The sequence below is a fragment of the Lipophrys pholis genome (assembly GCF_963383615.2).
Source record: "Lipophrys pholis genome assembly, chromosome: 12".
NCBI lineage: Eukaryota > Metazoa > Chordata > Actinopteri > Blenniiformes > Blenniidae > Lipophrys > Lipophrys pholis.
The window spans coordinates 15,434,894-15,452,845 of NC_137641.1; the positions used below are offsets into that span (position 1 = coordinate 15,434,894).

The 17,952-nt window shown below is 44.2% G+C and overlaps 1 protein-coding gene across 1 annotated transcript; it reads right to left on the reverse strand.

Moving 5' to 3' along the window:
• Positions 1–610: 610 nt before the first annotated feature.
• On the reverse strand, positions 611–17,275 carry LOC308118309 (chondroitin sulfate proteoglycan 4-like). Its single transcript, XM_080477661.1, has 22 exons — positions 17,046–17,275; positions 14,611–14,774; positions 12,811–13,905; positions 12,284–12,706; positions 12,085–12,206; positions 11,890–11,998; positions 10,444–11,763; positions 9,611–9,703; positions 8,931–9,428; positions 8,628–8,759; positions 8,046–8,231; positions 7,764–7,946; positions 7,503–7,679; positions 7,217–7,415; positions 6,997–7,128; positions 6,105–6,280; positions 5,831–6,026; positions 5,579–5,750; positions 5,064–5,448; positions 4,783–4,935; positions 3,506–4,087; positions 611–3,036 (listed from the first exon to the last, which is right to left on the reverse strand). Exons 1-22 carry the CDS (start codon positions 17,107–17,109, stop codon positions 1,918–1,920), a joined length of 7,680 nt encoding a protein of 2,559 aa, XP_080333787.1. The 5' UTR covers positions 17,110–17,275; the 3' UTR covers positions 611–1,917.
• Between the last annotated feature and the right edge of the window lie 677 nt (positions 17,276–17,952).

The window sequence follows — 17,952 nt, forward strand, 5'->3', positions numbered from 1 at the left end:
ACTAAAAGAAAGCCCGTCACATTTCCTGAGGAAAGTCATGTCACTTCTTTTGTTTGTCCTGCGGAGGCAGCGACAGTCAGTCCCTGATACCTGACGCCACAGTTCACAGACTGCAGATTAGGTTACTGGAACCGCAGGCCCTTCATTATTTAGACCTGCTTCTTTCTACGCCGTCTTTCTCCTGTCTTCATTTTCCTCTGTGATTATTTCAAATGATAGTGATTTATCATTCTTAATAGGTCAGTCTTACAAGCGATGCAGCTCGTCTACCATTATGCTGCTTCTAATACGCTAAAATCCAAAATTGCAACTGCTCGTAGGGTAATCGGAAAGTTTTACATCGATACAATCCATTTCATTCTTGCTGGACGGCAAACTAGTATATATAGAAAATATCTATAAATATCTATCTGCACAGTAAAGTGCATGGAAGATTTTCAGAGGCCCATTTATTTGCAAGTTACTACTGTGAAGTTATATCATAAAAACACATTTGTCAATAATTTGCACTGTGTTTCAAAAGTAAAACAATTAAAAAAAAAAAAAAAGTACAAATTCATTTTCAAAACCTGCTTTCACATACAGGCACTTAACACACAAGACAAATTTAAGAAATAACTTTTATTAAAATATATATCTTACAGTGCATGGCAGGCATGAGCGGGTCTGACAGGGACTGAGGAAGCTCGCCACATCTGCGTCTCACAGTGCTTTATCAATCATACATGAACTATTGGAAGCAGTCACATGACAGCCTGCCGCCCCGAGAAGAAACAAAATCAGACAAAAAGACACAAAAAAGTGCATCATAGGGATCATATTGTGCATGAGGGCTGCATGTCACAGGTTGCTTGTGTGAACCTGAAAGGCTTAAATACCTTTCTTTGCCTGTACAAAAGCTATAATTTCCTAGGTTGTGTGGCAGCTGTAGGTAAGAAGTGAAATTTACTACTTACAACTCTAAGTCACTAAGTCAATTAGTTTTTACAGTCCCATTAATGTTCCACTTCCTTATTCAGCAGAAATCTACACGTGTTAGAAGGAATCAGAATCAGAATGACACATTTGGAAACCAGCGGTGTTTCTACATGAATCGACCATCAATGGTCATATTCATGTTGTGCAACTATAACTAACAGAAAGACGATATTCTCAAAAGAAGAAGAAATGAGACCAAGTCGACCTAGTGTAACGATTTCAATAGGTCATCAAAAATCTTTTCAAAAAACAAAACCAAAAATCTAATATTTTGCATATTTTCACCTATTAAAACATGTAGAAGTGCCTGAGAGGATTCTATGGTGGAACTCACTACTTACATGCTACAAATAAATGTAGTATGCCTTAAAGAGTCAATGGTTTTCATAGTAGTGTCCAATGTGAAAAGCCGGTGTTGATTTAAACTGTATGTTAGTTGAGCTTCAGCTTTTAGCAAAAATTAACAATAGCTTGGATGATGGCATTCAATTTCTCTGAACAAAGAAAGTCTAAATGCAGGTTTCCAAACGTGCACTTGACACTTAAAAGCATGTCTCACTGACAGTACAAGACCAATGCCCTTCCATCAGTTTGTTAGGTTGGATACAGTGTAAACTGATGACATGCAGACTGAATCTTAAATATTTTTTTTTTAAATCTTTCAATTTTGGCAGCTGCTACTTTTTTTGGCCATATCAGTGCAAAATGCTCATACAAAATAGAACTAGATGCCAGTTTGCATCCTGGCTTTGCATTTGAATGTGGGTCACCATGATGCTTTGCAGAAGCCAGATTATGTCCAGTTCATTTCAATCAAGTCTGCTGGGAGATATCTAAAACAGGCTGGATGAGAAGTGCTATAGACAGCAAGCATATACCTTTTGTATCCTTTCTATGCACATTAAACCTCCAAGGCACAGTTTTCCCTTTCTATTTTCCTCAAACCCAGTACTGGTTGTCTTTCAGTGTCGGTGCAGGCGACCGAGATCTCACAATGGTCTTGCATCCTGCTGTACGGACTTGGGTATTATCACATGGTAAATTATCGCTTTCATTATTACCACTTGTAGAAATCCCATCAGCCCCTCCCACATCAGCTTCAACTGGTCTCCAGAAAGTCATGCCAGGTGCTAGACTCCTCCTCCGAGGACTGATGGGTACCCTGGGGGAAGTTGGACAGCTGGCAGAGCCGAGCGACGTGACCACCACAGACGGCATGGCCACGCTCCTCTCTGACGAACCCAGGTAAGGGCTCTCCTCGGCGGGCAGCGGCACTGCGGCGAGCTCCCGGATGAGACGCAATCGAGCCTGTTTCTCTTTGCGGTGGCGAAACACAGAAATCAAAACCACGAGGATCACGATGAGGAGCAAACACGCCAACAGAGGTAGGATAATAAGAAGAGGGTCAGAGGCGGGGCGGGGGAGGACCTCAACGTGAACCAGGTGTGTGTCCGGAGGGTTTCCGGGGCCATGTTTCTCTGGAACAACAGGAGCGTGGGGCTGCGGGGCATGACCGTGACCTCCTCCTGTTACATCTGCGCCGCTCCCCGATCTTCCCCCGTGAGAACCGCTCCGTGAGTGGTTCCCCCAGCGGTTGTGAGGCTTTGGTTTGTGGTGCGTCCGGTTCTTGTGCAACAAAATATGTGGATGCAAACTTGTGGAATCACCACCATGGGTTGTGGCTCCTCCTCTCCCACCTCCTCTTCCTCCTCCGGTCGTCGTCCTGTTGTGTGCTGGCAGGCGAGTTGTGGTGTGTTCACGGCTGGCGCCGTCGACTTGACTGAGCCCGCCGGGGCCGTGACGCATCTGGTGGTGAGGCAAGATGGTGAAGTGAAGCTCGCCCTTTGCTGGCTGGACGTTTCCGGCCTTCAGCAAAAAGACGAAGGAGTCATTGAGTGGCCTGGCGGGGGCATGGCCCCGTGCTGTTGTGAGCGAGCTATTTGGGAGTTGGTTGTCATTGTCGCTGAGAGTTTCTTCAATGGCAACTCGGCCTTGCACCACATCTCTGAAAGTGAAGGACTTCAGGACCTGTGAGGCTCGGTTTGGGTCGTAGGTCACCTGCATACATGGGCACAAGAGAAGAGCAAGAAGAAGATCAGCACGATATAGTTATCAAGATATCGTTACATACATATTGCAAATGTCTGACTAAAGTGTGCATGATTGCATGCCCTGTGCATTCCTGGTCAGCAAATTCAAAATGAAAGAATTTGAAACTTGAAAGTAAACTGTGATTAATCATGATTAATTCACCAGAAAATGAGGGATTAACTGATTAAAACAGTGAACTCATCTAACAGAGAAATAAGAGTTATTTAAAAGATCAAATTTTAAATCACAAAGACATGAGCATCATATATTCAAATACAACAATTTTAATGCTCAATAACATGTTCAACTATTATTGGCCCTATAGCAGCCGTAGGTGAGGTGCTGACTTTTTCCACAGTCAAGCCAAGAGAAGAATATCATTTGTGTCCTGCCTCTACTAAACACACATCTGTGTATATACTCCAACAAGTTTTACCTTGACGAGTTTTCCATGTTTGGGAGGAGAAATAACCTCAAAGACTGGATCTGCCCGACTGATTCTCGCCAGCTCTGAGGCGTCGATCATGCCCTTCCCCAGTTTCACAGCAATGCCACTGGGAACTCTCACAGGCTCCCGCAGGTAGACCAGAGGCCGCACAGTCACCCTGACTGTCTGTGCTGTCACATTCCCATAATGGACTCCAGGAGAAGAGGCCGTCACCGAAATTTGGAAGCTGTCCTCTGATGTGCTGAGATCAGTCATGTGATAGACAACACGCCCGAACTGGAGGTCCTTGTGGCAGAAGGTGGTGACCTCCTGGTCGTTAATAGCAATGCGACCATGATAAGGGTGCGTGGTGACTGTGTAGCAGACGTTGGCCCCGCTCCGACTGTTGGTTTGTGCTGCCAGCTGGTTGGTTGTCAGGACCACCGCCGTCCGGCCTTGAACCAGGGACAGGCCGGTGTTGTTCACCATGAATACAGACGGCTTAATGACCTCCAAACTGAACAGTTTGTAGAGTGGACGGTGATGACCGTCAGTTACATTGAAATAGAAAACCCCTGTCGAGGCCTGACCCTGGAGAAAGAAACAAGAATAAAATAGCAAAAACATAAAGACTGAGAGGGGCAGACGTTTTTAAGAAGCTCACCTAAGGACATCACTAGATGACTAGAAGAAGAAATAAGTGTTGGGAAGTGAGTTTGAAGGGCTTTTTGTTTGTGAAGTTTGCATGTTTTCCCTGTATGTGGGTAGGTCTGCTCCTGTTGCCCCTGCAATCCTAAAACATGCGCCTGAGGTTCATTTGTGGCTCTAAGACACTGTTTACAAGTTTCAAGTGAAAATGTGTCATTTTTTTTTTCTCTTTCGGAAACATTTCATGTTTACACGGCAACGTTTCGAAAACCATGTTGTTTTCATCAGAAAATACAGAAAATTCACCTTTCAAGAACCAAATGGGCCCAAATGTCTGTGTTTACGAACGGTATGGTCATTTCTATTTATTTCCCAAATAGAAACCCTTTTCAACACTCCTTTTTTAATTGATGTACTCTGAACTGAACAAACTGCATAGTCTTAACTCAACAGTGCAGATGTAGATTTTAAGTGGCTAATTTTAGAAGGATGTGAAGTACAAATTGTCCTCAAGTGGGCAATTTCTAAGACTTTTGAAGTCTGCTGATGGCTATGATTAGAATATCTGTCCCTGACACACTGTAGTAGCATTTGGACCTATACAGTAAACATCTATAGGAAAAAGTAGTCTCCTTCACCTGCTGTATGAAATGCAGCCGGCCATGGTTGATATCATACTGAGTGAAGGAGGTCACTGGTTCGGGTCTTTCGCCCAGCGTCAGGTAGCCATTGTTGGGTTTACTGATCACGAGGTAGTGCAGCTCCTCCGGAGGAGTGTCATGATCCTCAACCTGGACACAGAATAGACAGAGTATTAAAGGAAATGTCCCCTCACAAAGTGACCTTTTAATCACATACAGTTTCTTTCACAGCCTTTCACAGCAGTTCCTCCAGGATCTGTCTGCTGAGTATTGCCCACCTGAAGATAGTCTGGTCCAAGTACGACTCTCTCTCCGACCACGACCTTCATAGTCGGGGCTCGGCTTCTGATCAGCGGCGGCTGATCGTTGACCGGCGTCACTGTGATGTTGAACATCTCAGTCACTGCCACGCTGTCTTTGGCGTGGCGGTGAGGGACTTTGTCTAATGATGAGAAGGAAGATGACGAGGCTGAATGGAGTGGTGAAAAAGAGGAGGAATCCGAGGAAAATGCAGACATTGGCGATGAAGAGGAGGAAGACGAGAGAGCCGTCGGTGCCACCCAGGCTTGAAAAGTAAAGCTGTCGCTGGTCGTCTCAGAGTCGTCGTGGGTGTACGTTATGCCAAACTTGTTCAGGGCAACCTGGGAGAAATCTGGCTGGTTTCTGAAAAGAAAGAAAAATAGAAAGAAAATTGATATTTGTCATCACATACTTTTAACAGAAGACAACACTTGGATTAATGCACTTGAAAAAAAATGTACTTGATATGAATAGAAAAAAAAAAAACAAGCACCTGGAGAGATTAAGCTCTTGTATTGAAAGAACCCCATGTCGGGGAAGAGAAATAACGCGATACATGACGTGGTGGTCTTTCCGGTGGGCCGCGGGAACCTTCCCTAACAGATTAGAGGCGTCGAGCTTTGACCTGTCGATCATCACTCTGCCTCCCTCAGCCACCACAGCTCCTGACCGCCAGATAGACACAGCAGATGTAGTCACTGTGAAACATTCAAGATACTGATCCACCTGAAAGTGAAGGTCGTACCTGCATTGTTCAGTAGTCGGGTTTTGTGATGTGGGCTATCGTGATGTTCGTTGGCCTGGTAGGAGATCAGGATGGTGAAAGTGTGGGGAGGGTGAAAGGCCGGAGGGGACGAGATGGTGAAAGAAAATAAGTCTGCCGCTGACCATCCCACCGACTCTGCTTTATTCTGATCGTACAGGATGACTCCTTCATTCACCTGAGAGAGACAGTGAAGAGATTCTGGGTCTGTACAGAATGAGATATTCCAAATCGATCCACAACAACACATCGTTACCATTTTCTGTGTGAATGTGGATATGTTTCTTGTAGAGTTGTCTGGCATACGTCGGAGCAGACGGCCAAGTTTGGGAGGAACAGTCACCGCAAAGATGACGGACTGCTTCCTTCTGATGTCGCTGACATTGTTGGTGACCACCTGAAGTTCCTTCTCTGAGATTGGTGTCACGGAGCCTTCAGGTCACAAAACAGACATTAATATTACACACATTAAGAGGTTCCCTAAGGTCTGCTATAATTAAAGAGAACTATTAACACAGAGGTCAACAAAATAATTGTTATGTCCAGCAAGTCACTACGTTACAGTCAAAGTGATGTAAGTAGGTATTACTTCTTTTTTCCAGACTGTAAAAATGATATCACAAGTTTCACAGTATGATAAATCAGAATAATAGCTCCACTTCTGTCACCTAGATTACACTGCTGATAAGTGTGTGGTCTGAACATAAAATGAAAGCACCATAAGAAGCTCTGTAGGTCACTGTTCACATTGGAACCAGAACATATTCATACGATGTGACCGAGAGTAGTGAGGCCACCCAGTGGCCAAGGTACAAACTGCATTACTGAATTTTATTTAGTTTTTTGAGGCTGTCTGTGTGAATGTTCTGACAAGATCCCCACATCAGAAGAGGTAAAAAGATCTGAAGATTTTGCTGAAATTGTCTTAGTCACAGTGTTTTCTTCTGAATGAGTACTTCACTCAATTTACTAGTCACTCCATCAGAAGGTCAAATTATTTTAAAAGTTGCTTCCAGTATAAACCGTCTCTCAGAATCGATCCTTTTTCAATAATATACATATAGCAGTATTCATTTATTGTGGCTATGACACATCAGCTGAGTGGGTCAAACTGACGAATCTCTTTAATCTTGAGTGTGCAGTTCTACCCGGGTACACCTCCAAGGGGTTGTTTCTGTGAAGGGTGAGGACCAGTGAATGAGCTGTTGTGCTAAAGATCTGGCGAGGTGCAAGGTTGACTCCATCGTTCACTTGGAAGTGAAAGCCGCCTGTCAACGCACCTGCACAGAGACCAAAAAAACCCCAAAGAATTCACACATCTGGTACATTATAGGAAAAAGGAAACAATAGAAGGAAACGAAGGCTTACCATTGTGCACAAACAATAGTTGTCTGCTTTGTATGTGCTCCTGAGTGAAGTTCAGGATGTGTCTGGATGGAGCACTCTTCAGAGCCAAGTGGCCATTGCTGGGTGGCGTGACGACAAACTCCAAACCCACGGGTGAAGTGTCAGAGTCCTCCGCACTGAGGTCATCTGTCATTATTTCTGTCACCGAACCCACCCACACCTGAAGAAATCAGAGGATGAAAATATGGAAATGCTTTTCCTGTCGACTGTTGTTTGCATGAACCTCGTCCGATGAGTGATTCGCTACCTTGAGGCCACGGTTAACTGTAACTACCGGAGTCTCATCGTTGACAGGGGTGATGCTGATGTGAACGGTGCATGGCAGACTGTGTTTCCTGATTTCAGTCTGATTGGCCACGATGGTGAAGTTGTCTCTCTGAGTGTCGCTGCCATCGTGGATGTAAGAGATGTATTCACGTTCCACCTGGACAAAAATGCAGTAAAACTGAAATTGCGTCTCCACTCTCTAATGCTTCTGATGGTGGTTTTTATTTGCTGTCAGTCAAACCTCTGTGTGTGTGAAAGCAGTGATGGGCATCCCCGGGATGCGGCTGTGCTCCAGGTGTCCGTGTCGTGGCGGGACAATGACCTGGTACAGGAAGTTCATCTCAGAGAAGTGATGATTGGAAACCTTGATGATATCTGTTGTCAGAGGCAGTGATGACCCCTCATCGAGTGTTAAGTCAGAAACCTGCAGCATCATTAGGCAAAAGAAAATGATGATTGTTCGGTTTGGATTGACTGGTAAGTGGATTCATGTTCATTGTTTTCCTACAAAACTGCTTTGTACCTGCAGAGGGAGCAGGATTGGGATTACATCAAACTCCAGGCTAATAGGTCCCACTTTTGTCACGCCATTTGTTGCTTCTAGCAGGATGGAGTCATTGGAGTTTCCTGCAGCCAGCTGGTGATAAATGATCAGTTCCTGGTTGAGGTCCTCCTGGGTGAAGGATGTTACGGTCTCCTCTTTGACGCTCTGACAGAACGATGGACAACACAAGCATTTTCAGCGCTGATTCTGAGTTATTATTTGACATTTTTTTGGCTGACAAAAAAAATAAATGCTGATAGTTCAGGGTGCAATTTTAAGGGTCACCCTGTGGAGACATTTGCCATGAACAATCATCATCCAAAGATTTCTTCTTACCAAGAACATACAGGTCAGATTTGAAGACATTTGTGGAAGACATTGGGGAGATAGGTTGCATGATTGAACAAACCAAAAACATAAAGCCACCAGATCATGGAGCCCACTGGGCAAATGTAAGAATGTTTCAATATTTTGCACAAGCAAGTAGCAATTGGCAGAAACTTCCCTACAGCAAACTGTATATAGTTTGCTTGTTTCTTTTTTCCTGCCATCTGTAGATACCTTATAGATGTGCTGCTGCTCTCCAATGACGTTACGATGCTGGACGCTAGATGATCTGTGAATATTGCCCAGTGTGGGAGGACGTTGGATGGTAAAAACTATCTCTGAGGGTTGGCTGTCTTCGTGGACCACCTGGTGGAAAACAAACCAGCATCGTGTTTATATATATCGAAGAAATCCCACAACAACCTGTTCGTGTGTTTACAATAAGCTTTTCGCTCAGAAGAAAATGCTGGCGTGGACCAAATCCCATTTTAACATTGTGATATATTGAGGTAATAAAGGTTCAGGTGAAGGGCTTACTTCTAAATGTTCTCTGTTTATAGAGATATTTTGTCCCTCTGCCACAACCACTGGCCGGTTGCTTCTGACTGTTGGTGGCCTCTGATGACTCTCTAGATATATCTTTATTGGCACCCCAATATCCAGGTGGACCTCCCTCCTCCCTCTTTCTTGTCTCCTCTCAGTGCTTCGTTCTCTCGCTCTCGCGGTCACGTTGAAGCCGTCCGACAAGTCTGGACTGCCGTCATGGTGGTAAACGAGACGCCCCGCCACCAGGTCTCGCTGGGTGAAGATTGAAATTGCATCTGATTCGGTGACGGTCTGTCTCTGTCCTCCGCTAAAGCAGAGCACGCCGTGCTTGGGTGGGAGGAAAACCTCGAACGTCACCTCCTGTGGCTCTCGGATGTCAAGGTTGCTGAGGACGCTGAGGTTCGCTGAGGTCAGGGTCGTGACCCCGCCACGCTGCAGCATGAGGCCTGTGTTGTTCTCCGTCTGCAAGTAAGGATCCTGCGCCATGACCTACACGATCCAAGCAACGCAACAAAAAAAAGAAATAATAAATGTTTCCTCTTTTTGAGTTATCCATATTCAAAAGTTAGTCAATATCCAGGAATTCATTTGAAATGATGACTGTTAAAGAGTCATGTCTCCTTCTAACACTATAATAAAAATATGCAAACAAATTACAATATTGTGATCACCTCAAGCAGCGTTGAAACATAATGTTTTCCATCTGATACGAAAAGCACAAAACGCCCAAAACTCACTCCTCGGTGGACGAATAAGACTTTTTTCTGAGAAAAGAGAAAAGCAGATATGGAAAGTCAATAGTAACATAAAACAATAAAAAACCGTCAGTCTGCTTTAGAAAGAATTGGAAACTTGTAAATAAGTTAAAGAGAGTATTTGGAGCAGTGGCCTTTAGCCTAGTTAGTTCGAGGGAAGTACAGATCAAGATATTTAGAGGTTTCCAGCCTCCAGGTATCACAGGGTTTACCTGTGACCTTGTCTGCTCTGGGATTTTCCATATTAGAATTTAAGCACACCATGATAACGACTTTCTCGTTGTTTGTCCGATGAGAGATAATTAGATTTGCAGTGTTTGGAATTAAGATCGGGAACCACTGCATTGGACAACAAGCGTACAAAGCTTCAACAGTAAAGGAAGATAGGTCATTAGTTCGGAACAAAGTTGGAGATTATTTATCTGAATGTTAAATAATGTCCAACTGCATTTACCTTTGATGTTCTCCACACAAACTGTGAAAGTAATGTTTAAATGATTTTAGTATGAGGTTATCGTGGATTAAAAAGCATGAGTGGGACTTTTTTTGAGTGAATGAATGACTTTATTTTGCAGATTAATCAAAACAGAATCTGATATAATTATACATAAAAGTTGAAAATAGATAAAGAAAAGAAGTACAATGTTATTAAATCCCACTGCATCAATGAAAGAGTAATCATCATCATCAACATATTAAGGTTTCACCCTTTACCTGAGGAAGGGTCCTCACCAGTGACTTTCACTAACCTGCTCGAGGTCTCGTTGTGTGAACTCATACAGCTTGTGACTTAGATCACTGGCCAACACCAGCTCTCCCATGGGAATCCCTCTCCGCGTGTACACCAGCCAGCTGTCCTCAAAGTCCGAGTCGTCATCCCGAAATCGGAGGTCATTCAGTGTCACCAGCCTCTGGCCGTCACGGGCCACGTGGAAAACTTTATCGACAACCCTGATGGGTCGCTGGTCATTGACGAGCTGCACCGAGATATTAAAGGTGTGTTCTCCTGCGTTTCTATCCTCCTTTTTGTTCGCGTGTTTGTGAGGTTTGTTAACAGTAACTTGATACACAAAGGAATCCTGCTTGGTCTCACTGTCATCGTGAACATACATGATCCTCTCCTCAATGATATCCTGATTTGTGAAGGACACGATGTTGTCATTAATAGAAGTTGAGTTGGAGAAGTTGATTCTCCGGATCCGTCCATGACGGGGGCTGACTGTAATGTTGTAGTGGACCTCATGGTTACTTGCTGTGTGAGCGAACAGAATATCTTTGGTGATGACTTTGGTCCCTCCCTCCATGATCGACAGGCCTTCATTAACGACGGCGACAGCATTCGACTCGGCCCTGATGTTGATCCTGAAGTCGTAAGCTGAGGAATTGGCATGCTGTGAAAACACTCGGAAGCTGAACGTGTCTCTTGTGTCATCCTGCAGCCTGTTCAGAAGCTCATACTTCACCAAGCCATCTGTGACGTTCTTCTGGCTGAAGGCTGAGTTCTTTTGGAGGACTTTGTTGTTGAAGAACAGCTGCCCTTTCTTTGGCACCGTTAGAAGCCTGAAGAAAAGTTCACTCTCATTAAGTTTAACACCCTTAGAAATCACATGGAGGCCCTCAGGAGTTAAAACAGCACTGTGAACACCATTGACTTCCATCTTGCTTCTTGTGACCTTAAACTGAATCCAATGTACCACTATGGGGAAAACCACCTCCTCTCGAGCTGTGGAATCAATGCTAATTTCGCATTTGAAATAATCAGTGACGTTAGTCTGTGTCTGGAGGCCCCGGTAAGTGCTGAGGTATCGTATCCGTTCTTTTTCGAGAAGTTTCTGTGAGAAGGCAACAGTTGGTTTCCAGTCCCCACTTGAGTGCAACCTCTGGAGCTCGCCGTATCGTGGGAACTCACTCACGTTGTACCAGACCTCCACGGCCACGTTCACTCGTACTGCGAGCTGATTGGTGGAGATGACAGAGGCCTCGCCTTGGTTCAACTCAAGTCCAGTGTGGTTCACTAGTTTGTGCTCGAGTGCCACCATCATAATCCTTAAAATTACGGTGTTGCTCACCTGCAGAGTGAAGAAAATGAACATAAAAAACATTTCAAACTGTATTGCTATTACTTTTACTGCTGCAACAATGCATATGCATTTATCAAAATAGTTTATTCTGGAAAACGCCACAATAATTCTCACCTTCTGCCCATCGCTGACCCTGAGAGCCAGCCTGGAGTTAGAAACCCCCGCGTGGACAAAGCTTATCTTACCCTCTTGCAGATCAGTTAAGGAGAACAAGTTGACTGCCCTGGAGGACAGATGTGACACCATGACTTTGGGTGTCCTAACATTAGTTGTTAGAAGTTTTGCTAAGCTTCACATCAGAGCACTGACCTGTTGGGGTAATCCTGGTGCTCCAGATATCCAGCCTCAGTGTTGAGGTCTCCCAGGGAGCTGAAAACCAGCTCCTCAGGGCTACTGTCAGGGTCCGACACTCTCAGCACATCTGTGGTCAGCTGGTGGGAGTTTGGGGTACATTGGTTTTTATGCACTATTAACCCATTTACATGAATATCAATGATGTTTGACCTACCCGTCGACTGGATTTCTCGAGCAGAGTGAAGAGGTTCCCATCGGGCAAACTGAGCACAGGTGCGTCATTGACAGGAGTGATGCTGATATCAAACCGGTACAGACGGTTTCCCCTCAGAGACACAGGCAGCTCCTTCTTTACAGTGGAAAACACTGAAAATATGAAAAAGTCGTTCTGATCTTCTGAGCCACTGTGGATGTACATGACCCGGCCCTGCCACAGGTCCAGCATGCTGAAAGTCCGGCCCCTCTCCTCTACTCCTATCGTCATAGTCCTCCCCTGCCCTTCCTTCAGCCTCCCACTGATGTCTGGACTGAGGTCGGGGCTGAGGTCGAGACGGAGCTGGCCGTGGACCGGCTGTTCCTCGATGCGGAACATCAACTGGGATGGATGGACGCCCAATTTATGGAAATCCAAACTCACCTGCCAGAGAGTCGATGAAGGAACAGATTCATCATGCAACCCAATTCTTACTATTTTCTTTCGGAGCAGAAAAGCATTATATACATAAAAGTCAAAGCTTTTACCTTCAAGTGTTTCGGTTCTAGTGGTGCCCGGCCTCCTTCTGCCACCTCTAACCTTCTGAGAAGCAATATGTTGGGGTTTTTCTTGTTGTTGTTTACGATGGTTGTCACTTCAGACTCAGGACGATCCGTTGGCCTGATGGTGGTCACCGTCTTTGCAGCTTGTCCAATCTTACAGGACACTGTGACGTCCTTGGTGACTGTAGAATGAGGTAGGCCTGTTTTTTGAGTGTTCACCTTAATGTCTCGGAGGCAGCCTTTAAAGGAGCCCCCTCCTCTGGGTGGAAGCGGCAGTCCGGCACGCCTCGCTTCTAACCGCGCCTCCTCATCGAGCCCTCCGAGGAGAAGCGGCCCTTTGAGCTGGATGGCCTGAAGCTCCTCACTCAGCCGGGCCTTTACTAGCTCCCTGTCTACCTTCAGTTGGACACTCTGGGGCAGCAAATGCAGCTGGATGGAGTACCAGGTGTGATTGCTGTGGACATGCGTAAGAGAGTGCAGCTCAGTTTTACTCCCCTGATCATTTCCTACCGTCGCCACCAGGTGACCATTTCTGATCTCAATGGCAACAAACTCTCCTTGCTTCCCGGAGCTGAAGAGGACCATGCCGTCCTCTTCTCTTGCGGAAGGGTGCAACTCACATTCAAATGCCCCCTCCTGAAGTACCTCCCAGACCGGGAGGGCAATGAAAGCTTTGGAGCTGAAGAAACTGACAGGATCATCTTCTGTTGCAGAGAACTGTGCGCTGCATCCCTGAGACACCTCATGGACACTCTTGTACCCAGAGTATGGTCTGAGACTGGATAATAGATTGTGCTCATTGAAGACCACTTCATCCATGCAGCCTCTAAAGCCGGAGGAGATGTTGAGGAGGTAGGGAAGGTCTAACCCACCTGTTCCACCAACAACAAGTCCATCCTCCACACTGAGCTCCAGATCTGGTCCGGGCATTCGGAGGGCGGTGCGAGAGTTTCGGTCCACGGTCATGGTTATATTGTGGTTATTGTGGGTCAGCTCCACAGTGTGCCATGCCAGATCATTAAGATGGACACCCTTTTCTGAACGCAGCGAGCGCTCACCTGAGCCCAGGTCTAGACGTATCTAGAGGTTTGGGTACAGAGGTAAAGAAAAGACAAAAAAATTAGAGAAGGACTTTAACAGAACCACTGTGGAAGTTGAAGGAGTAAAGTGTCACAAACTACATGAGTTACTGATGACCGAGTTTCTGAAGAATAATGAGAGGGAGCACTTAATTATTATTGTATAAAAACAAATACAATCCAGCTCTTTCATTAGCGGTGTCATCGCTGGGTACTTTTCATTAAACATAACCTTGGTCATGATGGAACTTGTTCTATCATGAATGCAGAGTCAAAGGGTTCATTTTGTGTGTGTGCGTGTGTGTGTGTGTGTGTGTGTGTGTGTGTGTGTGTGTGTGTGTGTGTGTGTGTGTGTGTGTGTGTGTGTGTGTGTGTGTGTGTGTGTGTGTGTGTGTGTGTGGCAACTCAACACCTTGAGTGTCTTTTCCTTCAATGGCCCTCCTCTGGATAGTAAAAGCTCACATATATGAGGGGAAAATGGCCCCAGGGACAAGATTCTCTCATTTTGGAAATGTGAGGAATTTTTAGGTGAGAGCCCCAAGGTTTACTGACCTATTAGTCATTTCAGAAATTCCAATAACATATATATTGTTCCAGATAATAACTTGCAACACCCTCCTGTCGGAATATTGGTGTAACTTAAATAAACTGGTGAAGCCTTGTGATTTGCGTGAGGACTAGGTGGTGCTTGTGTCTTGTGGCCGACCTGCAGACGACCAGAAATCAGCTCCAGAAGCACGAAGTCTCTGGGCCCCGCTGCCAAGACCAGCACGCCTGAGTGACTGGAGGTTCGAAATCGAACGTGGATTAACGTCTGAACAGACGTCTCCACAGTCCGCAGGTGGATGTAGCCATCGCCGTAGAATGAAACTGTAACAATGAAAAAAGAGGCATATTTTAAAATTTGAATGGTAATCTGTACCGAGGTCAGAATTGCTGACTTTAACTCTGTTGTTTTAGTAATAATTCACTTCATGTGGCTGCTAATTAAAAAGAAAGCCCACATGGCTTGAAATTTTAAATAATAGGTGTCAACAGAAGTTCAGCAAAGACCATTAATCGGTATTGACTGGTCTGTCGATGTGGTGTCTGTTCTGCACTTTGCACCTGCTATCTGAATTCAATTAATGACAACTAATGCATTCTGGATCGGGTCGCGCCGAAATGTTCTGATGCTAATTACACTAACTGGCTGACCCAGATGACGCAAATTGGACTTTCAGTTGTGCAAACCTGCATAAACTGCACGCACAAATACCAGCATTTGTTGTGTGCCGTTTCCCTTTGGACAGGGTACAAATTTCCCAAATAACTTGTCAGAAAAGCACCGAAACGTTTGAAAGTGTTGCCTTTAATTGTAAGAAAATAAGTATTTAAAAAGAAAATAATAGTCTTATGTCAAGAAGTTGTATTCAATAGAAGTAGCTTGGTAAGAATGCACCTACACAGGACACTTTGGCCAACAAATAAGGGCCTCAGTATGTTCTATCAAACGATAAGGGGCTATGTCAGTGTAATTAATTTAATCTGAGGTAAATATAAAGATCTTTACCATCAAACCTTCCACTAGGAAAAAGGCTTCCATCAAGAAATACGGCTTGTGTTTCCATGAATTAGGAAATTCCTGAAAGATTTAGTTTGATGAACTATCCAGGTCTCCACTTGCCGGGACCCATGCAGCAGCGTGTGGATGCAAATGCCTTTTCATTCATGAATCCACCTTTGCTTCGATCCAGACAGCAATGATTAGATATATGTGATTCAATTATTTTCCTTCTCCAGGTTTGTAGTGCATCATTATTTTTAAAGCACTTGTATTTTGCAGTGAAGTTACACTAGTGAATGACGAATAAAGTAAAGCTGTGTTTTTTTTTTTTTTTTCTATTGATTTGCCCTACAAAGTAGTAGCACTGAAGTGCTTTGTGAAAATGACGGTCCATTTGTTGTATCTGTGACACGCAGCAAATAGAGGTCAGAGCGATGTGTTACTTTCAGGGATGGAGGACGATGAAAACGGCAGAAAATGGCACAGCAGTGATGGGAGGCACTGGCCACACAAAAGTAAAATGAAATGTGCCAGACGAACATGTTGGATTGCCCCGTTTCCATTTTCAGCTCAGTGGGGGAAAATGAAGTTCATCTTCCTATCATGTTTAGTCCAGACCATCAAGTTCTTAAACAAGTTGTTGGATTAAACTAAAATACTATATCTTTTAACTTAAGTTTAAACGATTATACATGCAAAATTACTACTTTAGCCAGAATAATTCCACAACACAGATTTATAATTTGTCTGCACTGGTTTCATTTGTCCCACTGACCCATCCCTTTCTTATTTATCTGCAGTTGGCAGATGCCCTGCCTGGAAAAAGTTTATTATCAAAGCTGAGTGTTATAACATTGCTCCGCAGGAGAAGTACTCAGTCAGCAGGCCGGCCCAGCATGCCTCTCTGAATAAAGCCTATAAGCTCATGGTCATACCAGTGCCTGTCCACTCATCTCTAATCTGCCTCTATGATACCAGTGAATGCTGGATTATTATTAGTAATCTGCCTTCGGCTGCAGACACCTTGTATATAAATGCAGGCCCTTATGATGACAATAATTCAAAAAGCATATTTAAAAACATGAAAAGCAATGTGAGCAACAACTGTCTGAGGGTAACATTTTTCTGCACATGCATCATTTCTTTTTTTTTTTTTTTAATTTATGTTGCTAATTTAGTTTTAATGGAGAGAAAACTAACAGAAGAGGAATTTCAGATTTTACTGTTTTGCAGAGAAGAATAAAGTGCAAAAGGTTCATGGTGATAGATATGTTTATCTGTATTGAAGTTCTGAGGATCATCAAAGGAAACTACTTAAAAAGTCAATTAAACACAACTAAAAATATACAAATAATCCAGCATAATGCCATATGTCTCAAGTCTACAAAATTAGACTGGATTAAACAATAATCTGGCAACTGTCACACACATTTTAAGCATTATGCATGATGATAATGCTAATAACCGCGAGTAGGCAACAATTGCATGCAGTCCTACATCTGCAAGTGCTTTCCTCCACTAATGTAAGGAAATTGCAGCAACAATCTATAACTTGTGCATCTTTTCAGGTGAAAGGAATGATTCTTATTCCTTACCTGCATAAATGTGTCCCGTGGAGACCAGCAGGAGTAGAAAAAGATCAACCACAAAACACCTCATCGTTGGTTAGTCTCTTACAGTGGCATTTGCAGTCAGTAAAGAGCAACATCTGGCAGCTTCACCGTGCAGTCCATTGTCCTGTGCGTGCAGCACTGTCCCTGCATGGCTGGAAACTTCCAGACAGCCTCCAACTTGTGGTCTGCTCTCTCTGCTGGCTCTGGATTACACTCTTAAAAAAACAAAAATGTACCTGTGAGCAGGGCAGAGAGGTGGAGCTTCACCTCCCAGATCCTCCCATCATCAGATCCAGGAGGTCTATCTGTGCGCAGTACCGAAACAAGACAGTGGGGGGCAGTGTTGCAGCATGTAGAAACTAACATGGAGCAGGTGGTTAAAAAAAAAAGTAAGCAGTGCTTTGCAGAAAGTGCAGCAGATGGTGTGGTGTTTCTTTTCATTGGGGAGACCCAGAGTGAATCTCAGGTGGTGCCAAACTTAGAAATCCTTGACAATATGTTTTGACCAGTGTGGGAAAAGGTCAAGAGCAGGGACAGGTCTAGAACATTTCTATTAAGGGGTACCAATAGTTGTCATTAACATTTGCACCATGTGGAAATAAACTATATTTACATTGTCCAGTCACTGCATTTACTTCTTCATCTTGCCTTTGTTGCCTAAACATTGAAATTAACAACAAGAAGGGTACCTACAGGAAAGTCTTCATCGTGAAATAGTCTTTTCCTACACTTCCCCTTCAACTTTCCTTCACCTTTGAGTTTATTATCCTTTTATCACAACAACAAGAAATTGATGCAGTTTTACTAATGATTGACATACATTTGAACCAATGATAATAGGGAGAACTCACAAGGAGGCCAATCAGATTACAGGGGGCGGGTCCCAGTG

Coding starts and splice junctions, on each gene's coding strand:
- LOC308118309 (XM_080477661.1), bottom strand. CDS start 17,109: ATGAGGTGTTTTGTGGTTGATCTTTTTCTACTCCTGCTGGTCTCCACG. Junction 11,764..11,889: donor GGGTCAGCGATGGGCAGAAG/GTGAGAATTATT, acceptor TTCACTCTGCAG/GTGAGCAACACCGTAATTTT. Junction 7,416..7,502: donor CAGTTAACCGTGGCCTCAAG/GTAGCGAATCAC, acceptor TGATTTCTTCAG/GTGTGGGTGGGTTCGGTGAC.